We start from the raw sequence: 22,113 nt of genomic DNA on the forward strand, positions 1-22,113 counted from the left end.
CTCGCCCGGAACACCCTGCTCCCTGCCCTTGTCTCCTTGGCGGTTTCCTCAACACTATCCAGGTACCACTTCCTGCCCAGAGCCTGCATTTGTACCCAGGTGCTGACTCCAGAGCCCATGGGCTCGACCACCTGGGAGGAGGAAGAGTAAGGCTGAAAAGACAAAGGAGGGGAGGTGACATGGCCTGGCCCTGAGGACAGTCATACGTAACATACATATATAGACCAGGGGCTCATTTATTAAACAATAGGCCTCACAGCTCTGCCAAAAGGAGCCTCTGCATTTCCTCAGGGGGAGACTTACCTCGGGGGACTGACGATCACTACGTACGTGTGGCCCACTTACCTTGGCAAACAGGGAAGGAGTAGAAACCCCAGCGGCAGGCATCGCACCGAGGGCCCCCCACCCCGGGGCGGCACAGACACCGCCCATGGGCATCACATATTTCGGGGAGAACTCCTGCCAGGTTACAGTCACAGCCTGCGAAGGGGAAGAGATGTTCAGAGGGGTCTCCATCCTCCATCCCTTCACCCACAGATTCTGAGTAATCTATGGTTTACATACAGTCCTAACCCAGAAGACTGCATCTTAAGGGGAGTAAAACATCTCTCCTGGAAAGATCAGAGATACCATTCAGAAACATCCAGGGCAGGCACTGGTTTGCAAAGTACCTACAATCTTCTAGCATCTACCCCCATGGGAACAATTGTTTTTCCCCAAACTGAGCCTTGTTTAGTAAAACTTCAACTTCATAGATTCCCATCGAATGATAATCTTGAATTAAACATATTCCTACCTCCATTTCTCAGAAGAAAAGAGAGGAACATACATTTAGCCCTAATAAGTGCCAGACGTGGCTTTGGGGGACCTCACTTGGCTTGTCTCAATCCTCCAGGCATGAGCCCTTCCCAGCAGGCAGGCTGCTTCCAGTCCTACCTCAGCACCTCTGCTCTGGCCGGCAGGTAACACCCCTCCCCTGGTTCCCTCTCAACCTTCAGGTCTCGGTCAGGAAGGCCTTCCCCACCCAGTCTGTACCAGCAGCTCCCCCTTCCCTCTCCCACTCTCTATTTAGCTGTGTTTGTCTTTCACACTTTAATTATTGAAATCACTTATTGGCCTCATGACTGACTTTGACCAGTGGAATGAGAGGCAAGTGCTGTTGTGGGATTTCAGAGCCCAGGTCACAACAGGCTTTGTGGTTTCCATGTTCACCCTCTGGGAACCCTGAGACCACCAGGGAGGTACCCTGTCTGACCTCACCGAGGATAAAAGGCCACATGGAGAGAGACACCGAGCCCCAGCAGACCCTCCAGCAAGTCCGGCAGAAAGACTGCCCAGCCGAGCCACAGGGTTGCGAGAAACAACCCTTATTGTTTTAAGCCACTAAATTTTGGGGTGATTTATTACACAGCAATAGAAGAACGAAACACCTATCAAACTGAAAACTTAGGGAGAGCTCACCTCAGGACTCCCGCTGCCATGTACAGTATGTCTCAATCAGTAAATATTTCCCAAGAAGACAGGGCTCTTGCTTGACTTTATTATGGATGGATTAAATAGTGAAGTCAAGCAAAAGCCCGCAAGATATGTAAGCATTTTATAGTTGAGGAAAAAGATGCTCTGAAAGGTTTTTTTAATAGATCTTTTTTTTTTTTTTTTTGCGGTACGCGGGCCTCTCACTGTTGTGGCCTCTCCCATTACGGAGCACAGGCTCCGGACGCGCAGGCTCAGTGGCCATGGCTCACGGGCCCAGCCATTCCGCGGCACGTGGGATCTTCCCAGACCGGGGCACGAACCCGTGTCTCCTGCATCGGCAGGCAGACTCTCAACCACTGCGCCACCAGGGAAGCCCTTTAATAGATCTTTATTGGAGTATAATTGCTTCAGAATACTGTGTTAGTTTCTGTTGTACAACAAAGTGAATCAGCCATATGCATACATATATCCCCATATCCCCTCCCTCATGAGCCTCCCTCCCACCCTCCCTATCCCACCCCTCTAGGTCGTGGCAAAGCACCGAGCTGATCTCCCTGTGCTGTGCAGCTGCTTCCCACTATCTGTTTTACATTTGGTAGTGTATATATGTCCATGCTACTCCCACTTCGCCCCAGCTTCCCCCTCTCCCCACCCTGTGTCCTCAAGTCCATTCTCTATGGCTACATCTTTATTCCTGCCCTGCCACTAGGTTCATCAGTGCCATTTTTTTTTTTTTTTTAGATCCCATATATGTGCGTTAGCATACTGTATTTGTTTTTCTCTTTCTGACTTACTTCACTCTGTATGACAGACTCTAGGTCCATCCACCTCACTACAAATAACTTAATTTTGTTTCTTTTTATGGCTGAGTAATATTCCATTGTATATATGTGCCACATCTTCTTTCTCCATTCATGTGTCGATGGACATTTAGGTTAGTAGAAAGGTTAATTAAGTTGCCCAAGGTCACACAGCCCGAGGAGCTAAGTAGGGCTTTGAACCCAGGTCTGTCTGATTCTAAAGCCCATGCCCTTTCTATGATGCCAAGAATACAAGTTGATAACTGATTTTAAAAGCTGTGTTCAAGGTATGTTCCAGATTAGTGTATGTATTCAAACCATTCTCATATTTAAAACATCTACATTTCTATCAAGAACATTAGCATCAGTGGGAAGCAGCTGCATAGCACAGGGAGATCAGCTTGGTGCTTTGCGACGACCTAGAGGGGTGGGATAGGGAGGGAGGCTCATGAGGGAGGGGATATGGGGATATACGTATACATATAGCTGACTCACTTTGTTGTACAGCAGAAACTAACACAACATTGTAAAGCAATCATACTTAATAAAGATTTTAAAAAACCAAGAACACTAGCATCTAAACCTGCAACATGGTCCCTTGAGGAAGATCCTGAAAGACTCAAAGATTTGACTGAGTTCCCCCTACTTCTCAAGGAAGGGAAGTCTCATGCATTTCAGAAAGGTTTTCTACAAGGGTTAGAGTAATAGATAATCTGAAAAATTAGCTAAATCCCACACCTTCCCTTTGCCCTTTTTCAGGTAAAAGGTTAGTAACAAAGTTGTGGAATTATTTTTTTGCAATAATTAAGAAAAAAAAGATCAGGGTATATCAGAGCAACTTTACAGTCTTTGCATAATCTCTGACTTGTTTATACTTCAACAGTCACCTAACTTGACAAGAAGGGCACTGGATGTGTCCAAGGGCATATTCATCACAAGAGAAGCCTTGGAACCCAGGCTGGCACGAGCACCGCCCTGACTGTCCATCACAGCAGCTGTCCATCACAGCTGCCATACAAGGTCCCAATGCCAGGGCCCCACAGGCTGAGAACACCACAGGGAAATGCAAAGGTTTACTGTCAATTACAGTCTTGGCATTAGACCAGGCATTGGAATTCAGTATGAAACTTGAACTGTACAAAGGCATTGAAGTCCAAGGAATCCCGGTTTACAACCACTTGTAAACAGGAAGGAAGCATCTAGTGCCTATGCATTTCTAAATTTCTGTTTCTGAAATTCACTTTTTAACTTAGGCATGGTTTCCACAGTGTAGTGGTTACCACGTTCACCTGACCCTTAACTTACCTGGCAAGTACTCCTACACGGTGCAGGAGCCAGAAACCTCTGAGGTCCCTCACTTCTCCCCGACCCTCACCTCCCACACCTCCTCACCAGGCCGTAGTGCTTATATCTCAGGAAAGCGCCCGCAAGCCTCCTCTCCTTCCAGACTTCCAGAGCCTTCCTCCAGGACCTCATCCTCGTTTGCCTGGATTATTTCAAGAGCCTCCTGACAAGGCTGTCTGCTTCCTGTCTTCTTCCAACCCACTCTCCACACTGGTGTCAGGAGTGATCTTTCTAGAACGCCAACCTTTGCATATCAATTTCCAGATTAACCCCTCAATGGTGACCCAATGCCTTCAGTACAAAATCCAAAGTCCTCGACATGTGTGACACAGCAGACCCTTCAAAACCTTCAGGCTGCCAGAGCCCGTGCGGCACCTCTATGCAAACTCGAAAAAGGCGTCTCCTCCTCGAGATGCCTTCCTGTCACTTGCTGTAAAATCGTCACCCTATATATACAGGTCTGCCACATCCTCAATGCCCCCTCCTCCTGGTCCCAGGAAGCCCTTCTAGAACCTCTGCCTTTTCCCTTCCTCCTTTCCTTCCCTCCTCCTTCCACTGTTCCTTCCATCCTTCCTTCTCTCCTTCTCTCCTTCCCACCTGCCTTCCCTCCCTCCCTTCTGTAAGGAGCTGTAAAGATGCCCCTTGTGTTTGCTCCCATGGCTCCGTGTTCTTGCCCTGTCATAGCATCAACTCCTGCTGTTCTAACTGCTTGTCTGTGTGTCTCCCACAGGCCTGGGGGCTTCCAGGGAGCAGGGACCGTGAGAGGCAGCTGCCTTGGCCATGCCTAGTATAGAGGAGGCACTTAATAGGAGTTTAATGAGTGAAGAATATGCTAAATATTCAAGATGACAATTCTCTTGGGTAAACACCACACCATTCCTTGAGTTTTATTTTATTGGCACAGAGCTGCCAAACCGAGATAACAGAATTCACCCGTTCACCTCTAGGCTGTGTCTGGCTTGTCTCCACGCCAGCAACGAATGCCCCACCCTGCCAGCCAGGTGAAATGCCCAGCCTGGGGAGAGACAGCAGGAAGGCATGCCCTAGTGGCGGTCGCCCCACCTCTCAGAGTTCTCATCATTAGCGCGTGCCCCGGCCCCGCTCACACTGACGCGATACTTCGGCAAGGCTAGTAGCTCCTTACAAAGTGATGGGGGGGCAACACCTTCTCATGGTGAGCACCTGGAGTCTCCCTGCAGCTGTTGATTTTGCGTCACCACTCTTTGTCTGAATTTGGAGGAATAAAACTGTGCCCATGCCCGGAGGCCAGTGTCCCCCTAGAGTGAATGTTTTGTGTATCCTGTCATTTTCAAAAAGAGCCCTTGAAGATGTGTCTACTAAACGTTGACCTCCTAACAATAAATGTTAAGTGGTTATAAATGATCACTTGGACCCAGAAAATCCAAATAATATCCAGTCATGAAACATAACGAAAAACCTAAAAACATTCTGATCTGCAAAATTGTTCTGTCCTTTTGCTTCATGTCCCCTTTGGTTCAAGTGTCTGGAATTGAGCCTATGGATTTTCTAAAATTCTCAATTGGGGCTGCACACTGGAATCTCCTGGTAAAACATCATTGCCTGGCTGTGGAATCCCAAACTCAGAGATGCTGATATAATCCCAGGATCTATAAACTATGGCCTGAGGGCCAGACCCATCCTTGTTTTAGTAAACAAAGTTATATTGGAACACAGCCAAGCTCAATCATTTATTATACATACTGTCCATGATTCTTTTCATGTTACTATAGCAGATTTGAGTACTCACAACTTTGCCTACAAAGATGAAAATATTTACTATCTTTATCCTTACAGGAAAGTCTGCCAACCACTAAATAGGAATTTCTACTAACTAGAGCAGTTGTTCTTAACAACAGACATATGACAGAATCATCTGGAAAACCTGTGCAAAATGCCAGCCTGAACTTCACCCCTGGAAATCTAGATTTAAGATCTGGGGGTGATATATGCCATCTACAAGAGACCCACTTCAGACCTAGGGACACATACAGACTGAAAGTGAGTGTATGGAAAAAGATATTCCATGCAAATGGTAATCAAGAGAAAGCTGGAGTAGCAATTCTCATATCAGACAAAATAGACTTTAAAATAAAGACTATTACAAGAGACAAAGAAGGACACTACATAATGATCAAGAAATCAATCCAAGAAGAAGATATAACAGTTGTAAATATTTATGTACCCAACATAGGAGCACCTCAATACATATGGTTAACAGCCATAATAGGGGAAATCGACTTTAACACCCCACTTTCACCAATGGACAGATCATCCAAAATGAAAATAAATAAGGAACCACAAGCTTTAAATGACACATTAGACAAGATGGATTTACTTGATATTTATAGGACATTCCATCCAAAACCAACAGAATAGGGCTTCCCTGGTGGCGCAGTGGTTAAGAATCTGCCTGCTAATGCAGGGGACATGGGTTCGAGCCCTGGTCCGGGAAGATCCCACATGCTGCGGAGCAACTAAGCCCACGTGCCACAACTACTGAGTCTGCACTCTAGAGCCCGTGAGCCACAACTACTGAGCCCGCGTGCCACAACTACTGAAGCCTGTGTGCTCTAGGGCCCGTGTGCCACAACTACTGAGCCCGCATGCTGCAACTACTGAAGCCCATGCGCCTAGAGCCCATGCTCCGCAACAAGAGAAGCCACCGCGATGAGAAGCCCACGCACCACAACAAAGAGTAGCCCCCACTCGCTGTGACTAGAGAAAGCCTGCACACAGCAACGAAGACCCAACGCAGCCAAAAATAAATAAGATAAATAAACGTATAAACAAAACAAAACAAAACAACAGAATACACTTTCTTCTCAAGTGTTCATGGAACATCCTCCAGGATAGATCATATCTTGGGTCACAAATCAAGCCCTGGTAAATTTAAGAAAATGGAAATAGCATCAAATATCTTTCCCGACCACAACGCTATGAGACTAGATATCAATTACAGGAAAAAACTGTAAAAAATACAAACACATGGAGGCTAAACAATACACTATTAAATAACCAAGAAATCACTGAAGAAATCAAAGAGGAAATCCAAAAATACCTAGAAACAAATGACAATGAAAACACGGTGACCCAAAACCTATGGGATGCAGCAAAAGTAGTTCTAAGAGGGAAGGTTATAGCAATACAATCCTACCTCATGAAACAAGAAAAATCTCAAATAAACAACATAACCTTACACCTAAAGCAATTAGAGAAAGAAGAACAAAAAAACCCTATAGTTAGCAGAAGGAAAGAAATCATAAAGATCAGATCAGAAATAAATTAAAAAGGAATGAAGGAAACAATAGCAAAGATCAAAAAGACTAAAAGCTGGTTCTTTGAGAAGATAAACAAAATTGATAAACCATTAGCCAGACTCATCAAGAAAAAAAGGGAGAAGACTCAAATCAATAGAATTAGAAATGAAAAAGGAGAAGTAACAACTGACACTGCAGAAATACAAAGGATCATGAGAGAGTACTACAAGCAACTATATGCCAATGAAATGGACAACCTGGAAGGAATGGACAAATTCTTAGAAAAGTACAACCTTCCAAGAGTGAACCAGGAAGAAATAGGACATATAAACAGACCAATCACAAGCACTGAAATTGAAACTGTGATTAAAAATCTTCCAACAAACAAAAGCCCAGGACCAGATGGCTTCACAGGCGAATTCTATCAAACATTTAGAGAAGCGCTAACACCTATCCTTCTCAAACTCTTCCAAAATACAGCAGAGGGAGGAACACTCCCAAACTCATTCTACAAACTACCATCCCCCTGACATCAAAACCAGACAAAGATGTAACAAAAAAAAAGAAAACTACAGGCCAATATCACTGATGAACATAGATGCAAAAGTCCTCAACAAAATACTAGCAAACAGAATCCATCAGCACATTAAAAGGATCATAGACCATGATCAAGTGGGCTTTATCCCAGGAACGCAAGGATTCTTCAACACACACAAATCAATCAATGTGACACACATTAACAAACTGAAGAATAAAAACCATATGATCTTCTCAATAGACACAGAAAAAGCTTTTGACAAAATTCAACACCCATTTATGATAAAAACTCTCCAGAAAGTAGGCATAGAGAGAACCTACCTCAACATAATAAAGGCCATATATGACAAACCCCCAGCCAACATCATTCTCAATGGTAAAATAACTGAAACCACCTCCTCTAAGATCAGGAACAAGACAAGGTTGCCCACTCTCACCAATACTATTCAACATAGTTTTGGAAGTTTTAGCCATGGCAATAAGAGAAGAAAAAGAAATAAATGGAATCCAAATCGGAAAAGAAGTAAAACTGTCACTGCTTGCAGATAACATGATAGTATACAAGAGAATCCTAAAGATGCTACCAGAAAACTACTAGAGCCAATCAATGAATTTGGTAAAGTAACAGGACACAAAATTAATGCACAGAAATCTCTTGCACTGTACACTGTACACTAACGACGAAAAATCTGAAAGAGAAATTAAGGAAACACTCCCATTTACCATTGCAACAAAAAGAATAAAATATCTAGGAATAAACCTACCTAAGGAGACAAAAGACCTGTATGCAGAAAACTATAAGACACTGATGAAAGAAATTAAAGATGATACAAACAGATGGAGAGATATACCATGCTCTTGGATTGGAAGAATCAACATTGTGGAAATGACTATACTACCCAAAACAATCTACAGATTCAATGCAATCCCTATCAAACTACCAATGGCATTTTTCACAGAACTAGAACAAAAAATTTCATAATTTGAATGGAAACACAAAAGACCCCGAATAGCCAAAGCAATCTTGAGAAAGAAAAATGGAGCTGGAGGAATCAGGCTCTCTGACTTCAGACTACATTACAAAGCTACAGTAATCAAGACATCATGGTACTGGCACAGAAACAGAAATATAGATCAATGGAAAAGGATACAAAGCCCAGAGATAAACCCACGCACCTATGGTCACCTTATCTTTGGTAAAGGAGGCAAGAATATACAATGGAGAAAAGACAGCCTCTTCAGTAAGTGGTACTGAGAAAACTGGACAGCTACATGTAAAAGAATGAAATTAGAACACTTCCTAACACCATACACAAAAATAAACTCAGAATGGATTAAAGACCTAAATGTAAGACCAGACACTATAAAACCCTTAGAGGAAAATATAGGCAGAACACTCTATGACATAAATCACAGCAAGATCCATTTTGACCCACTTCCTAGAGAAATGGAAATAAAAACAAAAATAAACAAATGGGACCTAATGGAACTTCAAAGCTTTTGCACAGCAAAGGAAACCATAAACAAGACCAAAAGACAACCCTCAGAATGGGAGAAAATATTTGCAAATGAAGCAACTGACAAAGGATTAATCTCCAAAATTTATAAGCAGCTCATGCAGTTCAATAACAAAAAAACAAACAACCCAATCCAAAAATGGGCAGAAGACCTAAATAGACATTTCTCCAAAGAAGATATACAGACTGCCAACAAACACATGAAAGAATGCTCAACATCATTAATCATTAGAGAAATGCAAATCACAACCACAATGAGGTATCACCTCACACCAGTCAGAATGGCCATCATCAAAAAATCTACAAACAGTAAATGCTGGAGAGGGTGTGGAGAAAAGGGAACCCTCTTGCACTGTTGGTGGGAATGTAAATTGACACAGCCACTATGGAGAACAGTATGGAGGGTCCTTAAAAAACTAAAAATAGAAGTACCATATGACCCAGCAATCCCACTACTGGGCATATACCATGAGAAAACCATAATTCAAAAAGAGACATGTACCACAATATTCACTGCAGCTCTATTTACAATAGTCAGGACATGGAATCAACCTATGTGTCCATCATCGGATGAATGGACAAAGAAGATGTGGCACATATATACAATGGAATATTACTCAGCCATAAAAAGAAACGAAATTGAGTTATTTGTAGTGAGGTGGATGGACCTAGAGTCTGTCATACAGAGAGAAGTAAGTCAGAAAGAGACAAACAAATACCATATGCTAACACATATATATGGAATCTAAAAAAAAATAAAAAGGTTCTGTTGAACCTAGGGGCAGCACAGGAATAAAGATGCAGACATAGAGAATGGACTTGAGGACACAGGGAGAGGGACTGGTAAGCTGGGACTAAGTGAGAGAGTAGCATTGACATATATACACTACCAAATGTAAAATAGATAGCTAAGTGGGAAGCAGCTGCATAGCACAGGGAGGTCAGTTTGGTGCTTTGTGACCACCTAGAGGGGTAGGATAGGGAGGGTGGGAGGGAGACGCAGAGGGAGCAGAGATGGGGATATATGTATACATATAGCTGATTCACTTTGTTATACAGCAGAAACTAACACAACACTGGAAACCAATTATACTCCAATGAAGATGTTTAAAAAAATGAAAAAAAAAAAAAAAAGAACGAACTATGCTACATGTGCTTTGAGTATGCAAAGATTCACTCCAAAAATAGCCTCTCAGAGTTTGTGTAGCTGACCTCAGGCCCAACTAACCTATAAGAATGCAAGAGGCTTCCCTGGTGGTGCAGTGGTTGAGGGTCCGCCGGCCGATGCAGGGGACGCGGCTTCGTGCCCCGGTCCGGGAGGATCCCACATGCCGCGTCGCGGCTGGGCCCGTGAGCCATGGCCGCTGAGCCTGCGCATTCGGAGCCTGTGCTCCGCAATGGGAGAGGCCACAACAGTGAGAGGCCTGCGTACCGCAAAAAAAAAAAAAAGCAAGAACATTTATTTTAGCTAAATAGTTAGATATTTGCCTAGTAAAATCTTTTAGGATAATTAGAAAATTATACTACTGTTTTTAGAAAAAAGCACCACTATTATTAACATAACATGGAATTGGTACGTGCAGAAACTAAAAAAAAAGTAAAAGAAAAAAGAACACTGGAACTTCAAAGGAACAAATACATAAGAAATTTATAAAGGACCTTTAGGAAATTATATGTATATATGGAAAACTTTAAATAAGATATTTGGTGAAAAAAAAAAGATCTGGGGGTGAAACTCAGGAATTTATACTCTGCAAAAGCATGGGGTTCTAAAACATAGCCCTGTTTAAGAACCACTATATCAGAAGACATGAAGGCATTAATGAGCCTTAATGAAATAAAATTCCCTGGGGTGGGAGGGACTTGGTATTATCCAGTGCTGTGTGTCTCCTGGCAGTTGAGATGTCTGTGCTTCTAATGTTCACTGCCAGAAGTTCGGCCCCAAATTGGGTGTTTTTAAAATGCATTAGTGGAAACCAAATTGAAGTGGGTATCTGTGCCTTCCAATGCCCAACTAAATCTAATTGCACTAATTGAAACTTCTTTTCTCGAGGCTGTGTTCTGAGGCTTCTCTAATATTTTGTAATAGACGTCTGAACTTCCCTTCAAGTTCAGTTAAATTTCTTTCCCTGAAGTCACCACCTATCTAGTTGGGGAGAAAAAAGAATGGGATAACAAAGGGATTACTGGAAACGACCAGAAATGAAAGATCTAAAACACGTTTGTGGAAGGAAACCAGAGATGTGTGTCATAATCCAGGCTCAAAAGCTGAGTCCCATTCTAGTCAAATGACAAACATTTAAGCAAAAGCTTGCTGATACCCGCTGTGGGCAGGATACCACGGCAGGTGCTGTGGGGATTAGAAAGCGAGTCAGGCACAGCTACTGTCCCCAAATGACCAAGTGTCTGATGAAAGCTAAAGACAATACCCCGCATAATACCCCAGCGCCGTGGTCTGCTCAGAGGAGCCGGGTGTGGGCAGGGCACAAGCAGGAAATGGCACAGGAAGGTAAAGTGGGTCACGTGAGAGCTGACGTCAGGTGAGCCCTTGTGCTGCCCCAAATCCCGTGACACTCCCCAAGCCCATTCACTCCCCCCGCGTTCCAGGATGCCTCTTTCATACCTTCTCTCTCCTCAACTCCAAGGCCTTCTCCCCAGCCTCAATTTCTGCCCCCACCTTGATTCTTATTTTGCAAAGAAAAAGAGAAAGACCAGAAGAGAGCATCCACATGCTCCCGCCACGGGTCCGCAGGCCCTTGCCCAGCCTGTCCCCGGGCTCCGCCTCCTCCTTTCTGACAGCCTTTCCCGCTCAACAAATGGCACCCCCTCCCCTTCGCTCCTTGTGTGCTCCACGCAGAAGCCGGGAGCCACCCCCAGTCTTCTTGCTCTAACAGTTCTCCTCTGCCCAGCAACCCCCAGGCAAGTCCTGTGGGTTGCATCCTCAGATTATATCCACCGTCTGTGCACTGCTTGTCACCTCCACTGACACCTCCGGGGTCCCAGCCACCACCATCTCTTCCTCACGGATCATCCTCATGATGGCTTCCCTGCTTCTTCTCTCCTCCTCCTACAGCTGGTCTTCAACACAGTTGCCACACCCCAACGCAACGTAGTTTCCCTGTGCCGAACTGTCCTGGCTCATCAGAGTAGAGGCTACGTCCGCGCAGTGGCTGACGAGGGCCTGCAATCTGGTCCCCGGGTTGCCCCCCTCACCCCCTCCCCTTCGCTCACGCTGCTTTCACACCCCTGATCTCTCTCTGTTCAGGGAACACCCCCGGCATGTCCTGCCCCAGGGACTTTGCACTTACTCTTTCCTGCATCTAGATGCTTCTCCCCAGACACCTACAGAGCTCAGCCCTCAGCCCCCTGACGACCCTGCTTAATCATCTCTTCAGGGAGGACTTCCCTGACAACCTACTTACATGTGCAAACCTCACATTCCTACCCTCTCTCTCGGCCTTATTTATTCCACAGCACTGATAGCCAACGCACCCGGAGCTAATATACTGTTGTAGAACCTGAATTCCTTGACCAAGGATGGCCCTCCAGAGACCATGTTCTTGTCTGGCCACCAGTGCCCCTTCCCTGCCCACTCACACTCCAGACGCACCAGGAAGAGGGGTCCATGTGCTCCCAGTGAGATGAGCACGTGACCATCAGGCCTTTCCCCATCTTGGGGGACGAGACCAGGTAGGTTACCCAAGCCTGACCCAGATGGTCGTGGGCTGTGTGCATGCAATGTGCCGCGCCCTTCTGAGCGTGTGTGTCCCTGTGAGCACCACTGTGGGTTCACATAGCGAACTGCTCACAGCTCCAGAATCGAACCCAAAGGCCTGGAATACTCTCATATGGGTTAATTTACACCTACAATGTGGATGACTCCCATTTAAAAGTAACACCTTGTGCAGGACACAACCCTGCATATCATAATCTATCACATTAGTGATTTTACTTGTTTGTATATTAAATATGTTATTGTAGGAGTCACTCCCACCCCCGACTGAAATATAAGCTCCAGGAGAGTTGGGAAATTCGTTTCACTAAGTCCCCAGCAGCCAGAACAGTGCTATGCACATAGCAGGTGGTCATAAAATACTTGCAGAATCCGGGATTAGGTCGGTGTAGCACCTCTCCACCCCAAAGGCTGCTTCCTGCATACCCCTGCCACTCTCTTCACTGGGTGTTTTCCTGGTAGGCCAGGCCCAGAAAGTTAATGCCCCAGAGGTAGCCCTCCATGCACATCAGGTGACTGAAGTTATCCGCTCCGTTGGGATGACGCTGAGCAAGTTCTCTGCTGCCTCCCAGAGTCGCTCAGAGGGCTGCAGCTCCAGGGCTGCCTGCTAACGCACCTTCATAAGGTTCCCTTCAATCTCGGACTCACTCCCTTACTGATGTTTCCTGGTGTCACCTCCCAAATTAACTACTTGCACTCAATTCCTTTCTCAGAGTCCCTTTATGGAGAACCAAATAACGCAGCAGGCAACCGACTGCTACTGAAGGTTTTTGAGCAATCTGGCAACATACAATCTAAAAACTCTTCTTGGTCTCCATCAGGTGGTGCCACTGCAAAGGACAGACTGGAGTAGAGAATGATGGGAGGTGAGAAGCCCAAATACGACACACCTGGGCTTCCCTGGTGGCGCAGTGGTTGAGAGCCCGTCTGCCGATGCAGGGGACGTGGGTTCGTGCCCCGGTCCGGGAAGATCCCACATGCCGTAGAGCGGCTGGGCCCGTGAGCCATGGCCGCTGAGCCTGCGCGTCTGGGGCCCGTGTTCCGCAACGGGAGAGGCCACAGCAGTGAGAGGCCAGCGTACCGCAAAAAAAAACAAAAACAAAAACCAAATACGACACACCTGCAAGGCACCACCATGGTCCCATGAGGATGACTTGAACTTGGACATAGCCATGTGCACAGGAAGTAGAAAAGGGATATGGAGCATAACAACTTCACTGAAGTTAAACCAAAAGAGAAGTTACTTGCCTTTTATATCTCCAGCTACTGGATATTCTGGACTTGGAGTAGAAATAGGAAAAACGGGAATTCCTAGAAAAAATAGTTTATCAAAAAATACAGAGAAGGATGATTAAGGAGACAGTAAAGTAAAACATTAAATTGCACTACCTAGGAAGACGCCCTCTCTGACTTAGTGAAAGCGGCATGTGGAAACTAACTGAAAGAAAGGAAATGTTGCTACACTTAAAATGCATCTAGTAATAAAACCAGGATGGTCAGACATTCTGATTTGTATATTAATGAACAGAAATGGATATTTCGTGCTCACAATAGCTAAGTCCCAGTCTAGCAGGGCTGAGCTGGACTTCTTTAGTATCTTTATTGTTTTTTCATGTAACATCGAGACTAGCCTTTTAAAAATGTTTTCTTTCAAGTCTTTTTCCCTAAAACTTTGCTTATGAAAATGCAATTTCTGCTCAGCCTCTATCCAATCATTATAGATTCTAAACTGATTGAGCCCTGATTCAGTGTCACTATGTTTGGGCTTAAAAACTGGTTCCTTTAACTTTAAGATGATCATGTAATTCATCCTCCAAACTGGGACACTTGACAGTGGAAGTGGGTGCTCGTTTAACAATGACCCTGGGACAGCAGGTGGGAGCCAGGACACGCGCACATCCTGTCCACAGAGCCCCACGACTCAACATGCTTTTCCAGGGATGGCAGAGTTGTGAGATGGGAATGGGCAAGAACTAACGCAGCAATGGGGTAGCCTCTTCCTGAGACCGTGTTTCTCCGTCCTGACCCCGAAGTCCAGTTTTTACACTAACTGCAGAACAAACAGGGCCACGGCTCTTGGAACAGTCTGCACAGCTGACTTCACACGCTCCCCTGCTCCACGTTCTATGCTGTTTCTAACAGACACGTATATATCTCTCCAAGATGCTGAGATGTTCTCTTAGATCATGGCAGCGGGATAAGGTGAGGGCTCTACTGTACAGTGGGAGAGAACAGACACATCCCCCCGGCCACCGGAACTACAACACACAGTACGTGTGCGCACGCGAACATCTGGAAGCCCGCAACATTTACTCTAGGATTACGAAGGAAAACCCCACACATGGATTACTATTACGTTGAAACTGCCACTATCTGACCCTTTGACCTGCTGAGATGGTAATGTCTATGGTACAGCCTAACACTTTGGAGATAAATAACACTATAAAACATACTTATAGAAATGTAATGTTCCCAACTTTGGGGACCATTTTCACACAAATAGAACCTTCCTGGCCCTATTTCTGTCCCTCTACCACCCCTCTGCCCCATGCCTGCCATGCACTCAGGGGTCGATGCACAAAGCCCAGGTCAGCGCCGAGAAGCCGGGCCTCTCCTTCCGCAGCTGGGACTTACTGGAGCAAATCGGGAAATGGTGGTAGCCGGCCGCACACTCCTCACAGTGGTCTCCGCGGAAGTTGGGCCTGCAGGTGCAGCGGCCCAAGCCCTGCTGACAGTCCTCGGCGTGGTCGGGGTGACAGCTGCAGGCTAAGAGAAATCCCAAGGAGTCCGTCCTTCACTGCACCTCTTAGGGCAAATATGTCCTAACCCTTCTCAGGCCATGTTTACTACTTCCTCATTGGTTTCCAGGGATTCTTGGAAGGGCACAGCCTGTTTTCCACTTCACACCTGGTTGACGGTTTGCATTGACTGAACCCCGTGGACCCTCAGAGACAAGCTTTAATGAGCGTCACACTGAGAAGTTCTCGAGCATGTGGTTTATTCCATTGAGCACCGCCCAGTGCACCGTGTAGGGGGCAACCCTGCACAAGCCACCACCGGAGGGGCTGGGTGGGCGCATGCTGGGGCTCCTGGCAGGGCTGTTGGGCACAGCCTCTCCCGGCTGTGAGCCAACTGTGAATGTCCACAGAGTGGTCGTCATTACACAGCTGTGATGTGGACACAAGTGTGGGATATGCCTAGACGTTGATATATGATCTGTGCACAGCACAGCAAGATCGTGCCCGTAACCCAAATGTTCGAATCAAGTGATACAGCTTACTGAAGGCAGTTTTTGCAACCAGACTGACTGTTGGGTTTGCATTCCAGAGGGACACACTTGGGTGTAAAACACTCGGGAACCCCCTCACTTGGGGGCTCCCCTTGACCTGGCAAAAGTCCTCACCTTGGACAGCAAAAACACTGTCATAGCTCAGCTGAGTCCCCGTCCTGTGAGGAACTGGGAGGCTGGAGAAGTCGTGAGCGCCAAGCAACCCCCTAGCCTGGCTTCTCCTGGTGTCCTTTGCTTAATTTGTTTAGGATTTATGTGTCCTGTGGATTCTTTCTGCTAAGCCTCTAATATCTCCATGAGACCCCTTCAGTGATGAAGAAAGAAACGAGAAAAGTGATGGAAAACAGGCTCCTAGGAAGGCATGAGTTTATTCCCGATGTCCTGTTTTCCTTTGCCAAAGCTTATTCTTCGTGGGCACAAGATAAATCATGGGCATACTTCATAGGAGGGTGTGGAAAAGCGAGGGAAAACAAGGACACACTTTTAATAACTAAGATGCCCTACAGAGGAGCAAATCAGAGTTTACACATTCTTTGGATTTTGATGCTCTCAAACATTAATGATATGATGAATGAATTTGGGGGGGGGGAAGGTGGGCACAGAAGCCAATTTCAGGACTGGAACTGTTTTCTAACTGCAATAGCCAGAGAACATAAAAGAACCAAATAAAATACACATGCAGAACAAAGTCTATAATCTGATCTACGACTGATAATTCCACAGGAAAAAAAAAAAAAACAGTGGCATTTTTCTGTATAATGGAAGTGGTACGCTACAGCAGTGCTAGACAGATATGAACTATACCCTGGACCTACCGGTTAGTAGTTCTCTCACCTGGGCCAAAATATTTAACTGCTCAGACCCTTTGATTTCTCAATATCTAAAAATGAGACTAATAATACATTATCTTAAGTTTGTTATGATAACTAGATAAGACATTTGTGAAATTATTTAGGCCATGCCTTGTATATAGCAAGTGCTCAATAAATCATAACTATTTTGAATATTATGACTATTATTACATCCTTGTGAAATCATTACTATGTTGCCTTGAGTCTAATTCTGATGAAATTTAAAATTACTGGAGATCATAGAAACATGTCAAAACAACAGAAAACATTTGTTGCAGGCCTAGTATGCACCAAGCCCAATGCTCAGTATTTTCCTAGGTGGTTTTGACTGCATTTCATTTACTCTTAGAGACTAGATTATCATTTCCATTTACATATATGAAATCTGATTCTCGGAGAGACTATGTAACTGCCTGAAGTCACACAGCTAGTAAGGAGTAGAACCAATAATATGAAGAGAGAGAGAAAACTAAGGGAATTACTAGCCACTCAGAATTTAGCCCGATGACCTCCCTGAAGTTAAGACACACCAAGTTGGAATGAAACTTACGGATGCAGCCGTCGGGGGCATGGACTGGAACGCCGTAAGGGCGGTAATAGCCCTTAGCACACTTTTCACAGTTTACACCAGCTGTGTTATGCTAGAAAGAAACAAAAGAAACTTAGAGGGGAGAGTAGTGGACAAGCGCTATTCATCCAGAGAAATAATTCTGTCGTACACAAATGTAAAGTAAAAGTCATCAAAAACAAAAAGCACTGAATTTGACCTTGAATCTCCAAGATTTACCACAGGACACTGGCTTGAACTTGGCTCTGGAATTCTTTTTCCCATTGGAAGAGGAAATGAGGGTAAGTTCGATGAACTGGACAACCCAAGTTTTCCTCTCTACCACTTAATGAAGCACCTGACATTTGAGTGAGCAAAAATTCCAGAGGACCACTCTTCACAGCTTCCTTCAGTAGCGATGAATGGATCATAAATCACCCTTAGGTTTAACCCAAGGAATAAAGGGTTATGTGTGTATTTTTATCTTCTCCAATTTTGGGAAAAACTGCATGTACAGATCCCCTTCTCTCGTCATTCCAAAATTTTATCTGTGCTTTAGTCTGAAACCATTTCCCAAACATTTCTGCTACGGGAATAGAAAATGTAGGCATGTGGTTCATACACAGAGCTCATTTGAAAGTACAATACAAGGCAGCCTTTCATATTTCACCGCTAATCCTTGTAATTGCCAGAAAAGATCAAATTACCCGACACGCATCATCAATTTCCAAGAACTATATATATACCATGGGTCTAGCTCAATTCCACCTCTCTCTCTCTCTCTCTAATTTGGAAACAATTAGAAGGACAGTGTTCTTTCGCTAATGAAAGGAAAGGCAATAGGAAGTTAAAAAGAACAAATATAACACACTGACTTAAAAGGAGTCTGCATAGAAACACAGAGAGGAGAACAAAGACCCTTTCTGTATCCTCTACCCTTTTAGATGATTTTATTAATTACAGGCTTTTATTTATTACCACTCCTTGTCCTGCGGGCTAAAATCTGAATTCACTTTAACAGTGAGGTCTAAAACCATACTGGCCACTTCTCTGACCTAAGGTTTACATGCATAAACATCTTGGACAAACAGCAAACAGCTGTAGTCCACCCTCTCTTCCATCAAATGCCAACGAACCTCTCAACTCTGTTGTTTGCCACTGTGGCTTATAATACACAGAGGACATCAGGTTAACCTTGGCTCCCAATTTTTTTCCAACTGGAGTAGGAAATGAGAAAAAGTTCTCTCAAGTGGGTACCCTGGGTTCTCCCCTTCACCACAAGGTTTGTCTAATGAAGCACCTGCCACAAAGAAGTTATATTTTTAAAACACAAAGAACAGCAACAAATCACCCTAAGAATACCTGTAGTTTGCCTTCAAGTTTTGGGTGGTTCTCTAGGACCCGCACCACCTGAGGGCAAGATACACCACTTATCCATGGACACCAAGGTCATGGTTGGACCAATACCAGAAGGAGACTCAAGGACAGTAGTGGCTCCAGGGTTCAACGTTGGAGGTACCTAGGAAGCACTCTCGCCGGGAGGAGTGGGTGTCTGAATTTGCATATGTACGACACAACACGAGATGAGGAAGCCTCTGTTGCCCAAGCTAAAGAGTGGGGTGGGCACCGATGGGATCTGTGCAGGAGGTAGCCCACCCCCACCTACTCCTTTTCCCTTGGCACCATCTAGAGAGGCTTTCTAAGGAACGCCCACCTAGAAACCTCAGGCCCTGCTCTGATCATTCTCAGGTCCTAATTCCTCCAAGCAAAACTTTTCCTACATGCTTTTCAATCTTCAGTTAAACTCCATCTCTCTCTGACTCTCTCTCTTTCCCTCAATTCCTTGACCACACCTACAACACTGGTGCTGACTTCTACTTCCGTGAACCTCAAGTAAAACGAGACTAGTGGCTAGTCCACTCGTTGGCCACACTCTCCTGGGAAGACCCCATCTGATATTCCATCTGAAGGTCAAAGTGATCTGGCCTCTGTGACCTCTCTGACGCATCTAGCCCTGCTCACTCCCCTCCAGCCACGCAGGCCCCTTATTCCCTCTCAAGGCCCTTTGCCCTGCTGTCCCCTCCACGTGGAAAGCTGTCCCCCAGACAGATGCCTGGTCCATTCTCTCACTTCTTTCAGGTCTTTACTCAAATGCCATATCCCAGAGAACGGACCACCCTATTTAAAATGTCACATACCCCCAAACCAACACTTAAAATAGTAAATCCAAGAAACAAAAGCGAAATCAATACCACGTGAGAAAACAGCCACCTCTGACAACCACGTGCCCTGAAGGATAACGATCTGGCTCTTACATGCTGGCTGCTTGGCAGGCCCAGCCTGCCTGTGATGTTCCCACTTCCTGTCACCTGCCCAGACTGATGGCAGAGATTTCATCATTCTCCCATTACCAGCACTGCACAGAAAAGGAGGGAAACAGTCATGTTAGCTGGTGCTATGGAATAAATGTTTGTATTCCCCCCAAGTTCATTTGTGGAAGCCTAATCCCCAACGTATTTGGAGATGGGGCCTGGGGAGGTAATCAGATGATGAGGATGGAGCCCTCATGATGGGATTAGTGCCCTTATAAGAAGAGACAGCGAGAGCTTCCTTCCTTTCTCTCTCTCTCCTCCATGTGAGAATACAAGACAATGGCCATCAGCCAGCCAGAAAGAGGGCTCTCACCAGACACTGGATGTGCTGGCACCTTGATCTTGAACTTCACAGCCTCCAGAACTACGAGAAATAACTGTTTATTGTGTAAGCTACCCAGTCTATGGTATACTTGTTATAACGGCCGGAAGTGACTAAGGCAGCTGGGTTTCTGATAGGCAGACCTTGCAGACCTTGCTGTACGGTATGCGTGTTCTACCAGCAAACTCAAATTTCATCTTGACGCATCACCATGTAGCTCACCACACCATCTGCCCTGCTGTAGCTGCACCCGTTCTCCTCCCTTCCTGTGCAAGACTCCCCATGTCCCTCTGTACATGGCAGAAGATAGGGTTACATTTTCTTCCCAAATGAAGAGCCAATTATTCAACATCATTTATGTACTATCCATCTTTCTCTTCCATCAGAAATGCCAATTTTACCACAAACCAAATTTTAATATCTGCATGAATTTGTTTCTAAATTCTCTATTAGGTTCTATTGAACTATCTATCCCTGCATTGAGTCCACACTCCATTAATACAGATTCACGGTATATTTTGATATCTCGCAAGACAAATTTCTCCCGTCATTGTTCATCTTTTCTAAGCTACTTGTCTATTCTCATAGACATATCCTTTTATCGATAAGAATTTTAGAAACAGTCTGTCCATCTTCATTAAAAATCTGATTGAAATTGCACTGAATTTATAGATTGGTTTCGAAAAAATGGTATATTTATAATACTGAGTCTGGAAACATATTATGCCTTTCCATATAGGTCTTCTTTTATAAACTTCAATCATGTTTTATAGGTTTAAATGTAGCTCCACTTAATTTCTTCTATCTGTTGCCTCTTGGAGTACCTCCAAATTGTTCCAATAATCACAGCTGTGTTCTCCTGCATGTATCTGTTTCTGCTTTCTATCTTTCAGGAATCTTTTAAACTGCTGGTCTGTTGATAACACTCTTTCTTATTTTGCATGCTATTGTGGATTCTGGAAGGAGAGAGTATTTTGCTTGTTTGGTATCTTTCCTGTCATTTTGTAGGATTTGTTGCAGAAGGGAACGTAGCCATATGTGCTCCGTCTGTTTCTTGATTCCATCTCTTAGCTTTGTGTGGTGTGTGTATGTGAGTGTGAAAGAGAGAGAAAAACAAACAGTTTGGAAATAGTGAGACGAACACATTAGGGACACAAACAGTTCAAGACTTAGATTAGAAGTCGTGTCTCCATGGAAGAAGCTAAAGACTCTGTTTTAGTTAATGGAGATAAAGTATCTTCCAGCATCATCTACAATAACATGGGTCATCTTCAACCTTCATTAAGAGCAACAATATTTTATCAAACAGAAAGGAATCGAGGAGTCAATCCAAAAATGTTGTGCTCCTTGCCTTCCTTCATTGCTCTTTCCCCCAATATTTTATGACCAAAAAGTTCAAATTTCACAATAAACACCTATACCCCGTCTCCTAGAGTGTACCATTAACATTTTACTACACTTGTTTTTTCACATAATTATCCATCTACTCATTCTTCTATCCATCTTATTTATGCATTTCAAAATAAATTGCAGATATCAGTTACCATCCCCTATATACTTTAGCTATTTATATTAACTGTTATTATAATAACTCCAGTTAATTATATGCATAGCTAAAGGTATGCATATAATTAACTGGAGTTTAATGTTTGTTCATAGTTTTTTTTTCTTTTGGTATAAAATTTATACACAAGGGCAAAACTCTTGTACATTCACTGAGTTATAACAAATGCATATATCTGTGAAACCCAGATGTCTATCTAGATACAGAACAATATTACCACCCCTGAAAGTGTCCCCATGCCTCTTCCCAGTCAATCTTCACCACCAGCTCCGACAGTCAACCACAGTTCTGATTTTTTCCACTATTTTTTTTTTTTTTTTTGCGGTACGCGGGCCTCTCACTGCTGTGGCCTCTCCCGTTGCGGAGCACAGGCTCCGGACGCGCAGGCTCAGCGGCCATGGCTCACGGGCCCAGCCGCTCCGCAGCATGTGGCATCTTCCCGGACCGGGGCACGAACCCGTGTCCCCTGCATCGGCAGGCGGG

The 22,113-nt window shown here is 44.6% G+C and overlaps 1 protein-coding gene across 3 annotated transcripts in view; it reads right to left on the reverse strand.

The window, feature by feature from the left end:
* Positions 1-22,113, reverse strand: part of LAMA3 (laminin subunit alpha 3) — a 241,421-nt gene that overhangs the window by 149,751 nt on the left and 69,557 nt on the right. For all 3 annotated transcript variants that reach the window (XM_082853207.1, XM_082853208.1, XM_082853209.1), the window contains 4 exons: positions 17,376-17,466; positions 15,320-15,451; positions 13,934-13,996; positions 346-480 (listed from right to left, as the gene is read on the reverse strand). In XM_082853207.1, coding sequence (XP_082709333.1) covers positions 346-480; positions 13,934-13,996; positions 15,320-15,451; positions 17,376-17,466 — 421 coding nt within the window. The remainder of the gene's footprint in view (positions 1-345; positions 481-13,933; positions 13,997-15,319; positions 15,452-17,375; positions 17,467-22,113) is intronic.

Source organism: Leucopleurus acutus (assembly GCF_964270905.1).
Source record: "Leucopleurus acutus genome assembly, chromosome: 13".
NCBI classification, from domain to species: Eukaryota; Metazoa; Chordata; class Mammalia; order Artiodactyla; family Delphinidae; genus Leucopleurus; species Leucopleurus acutus.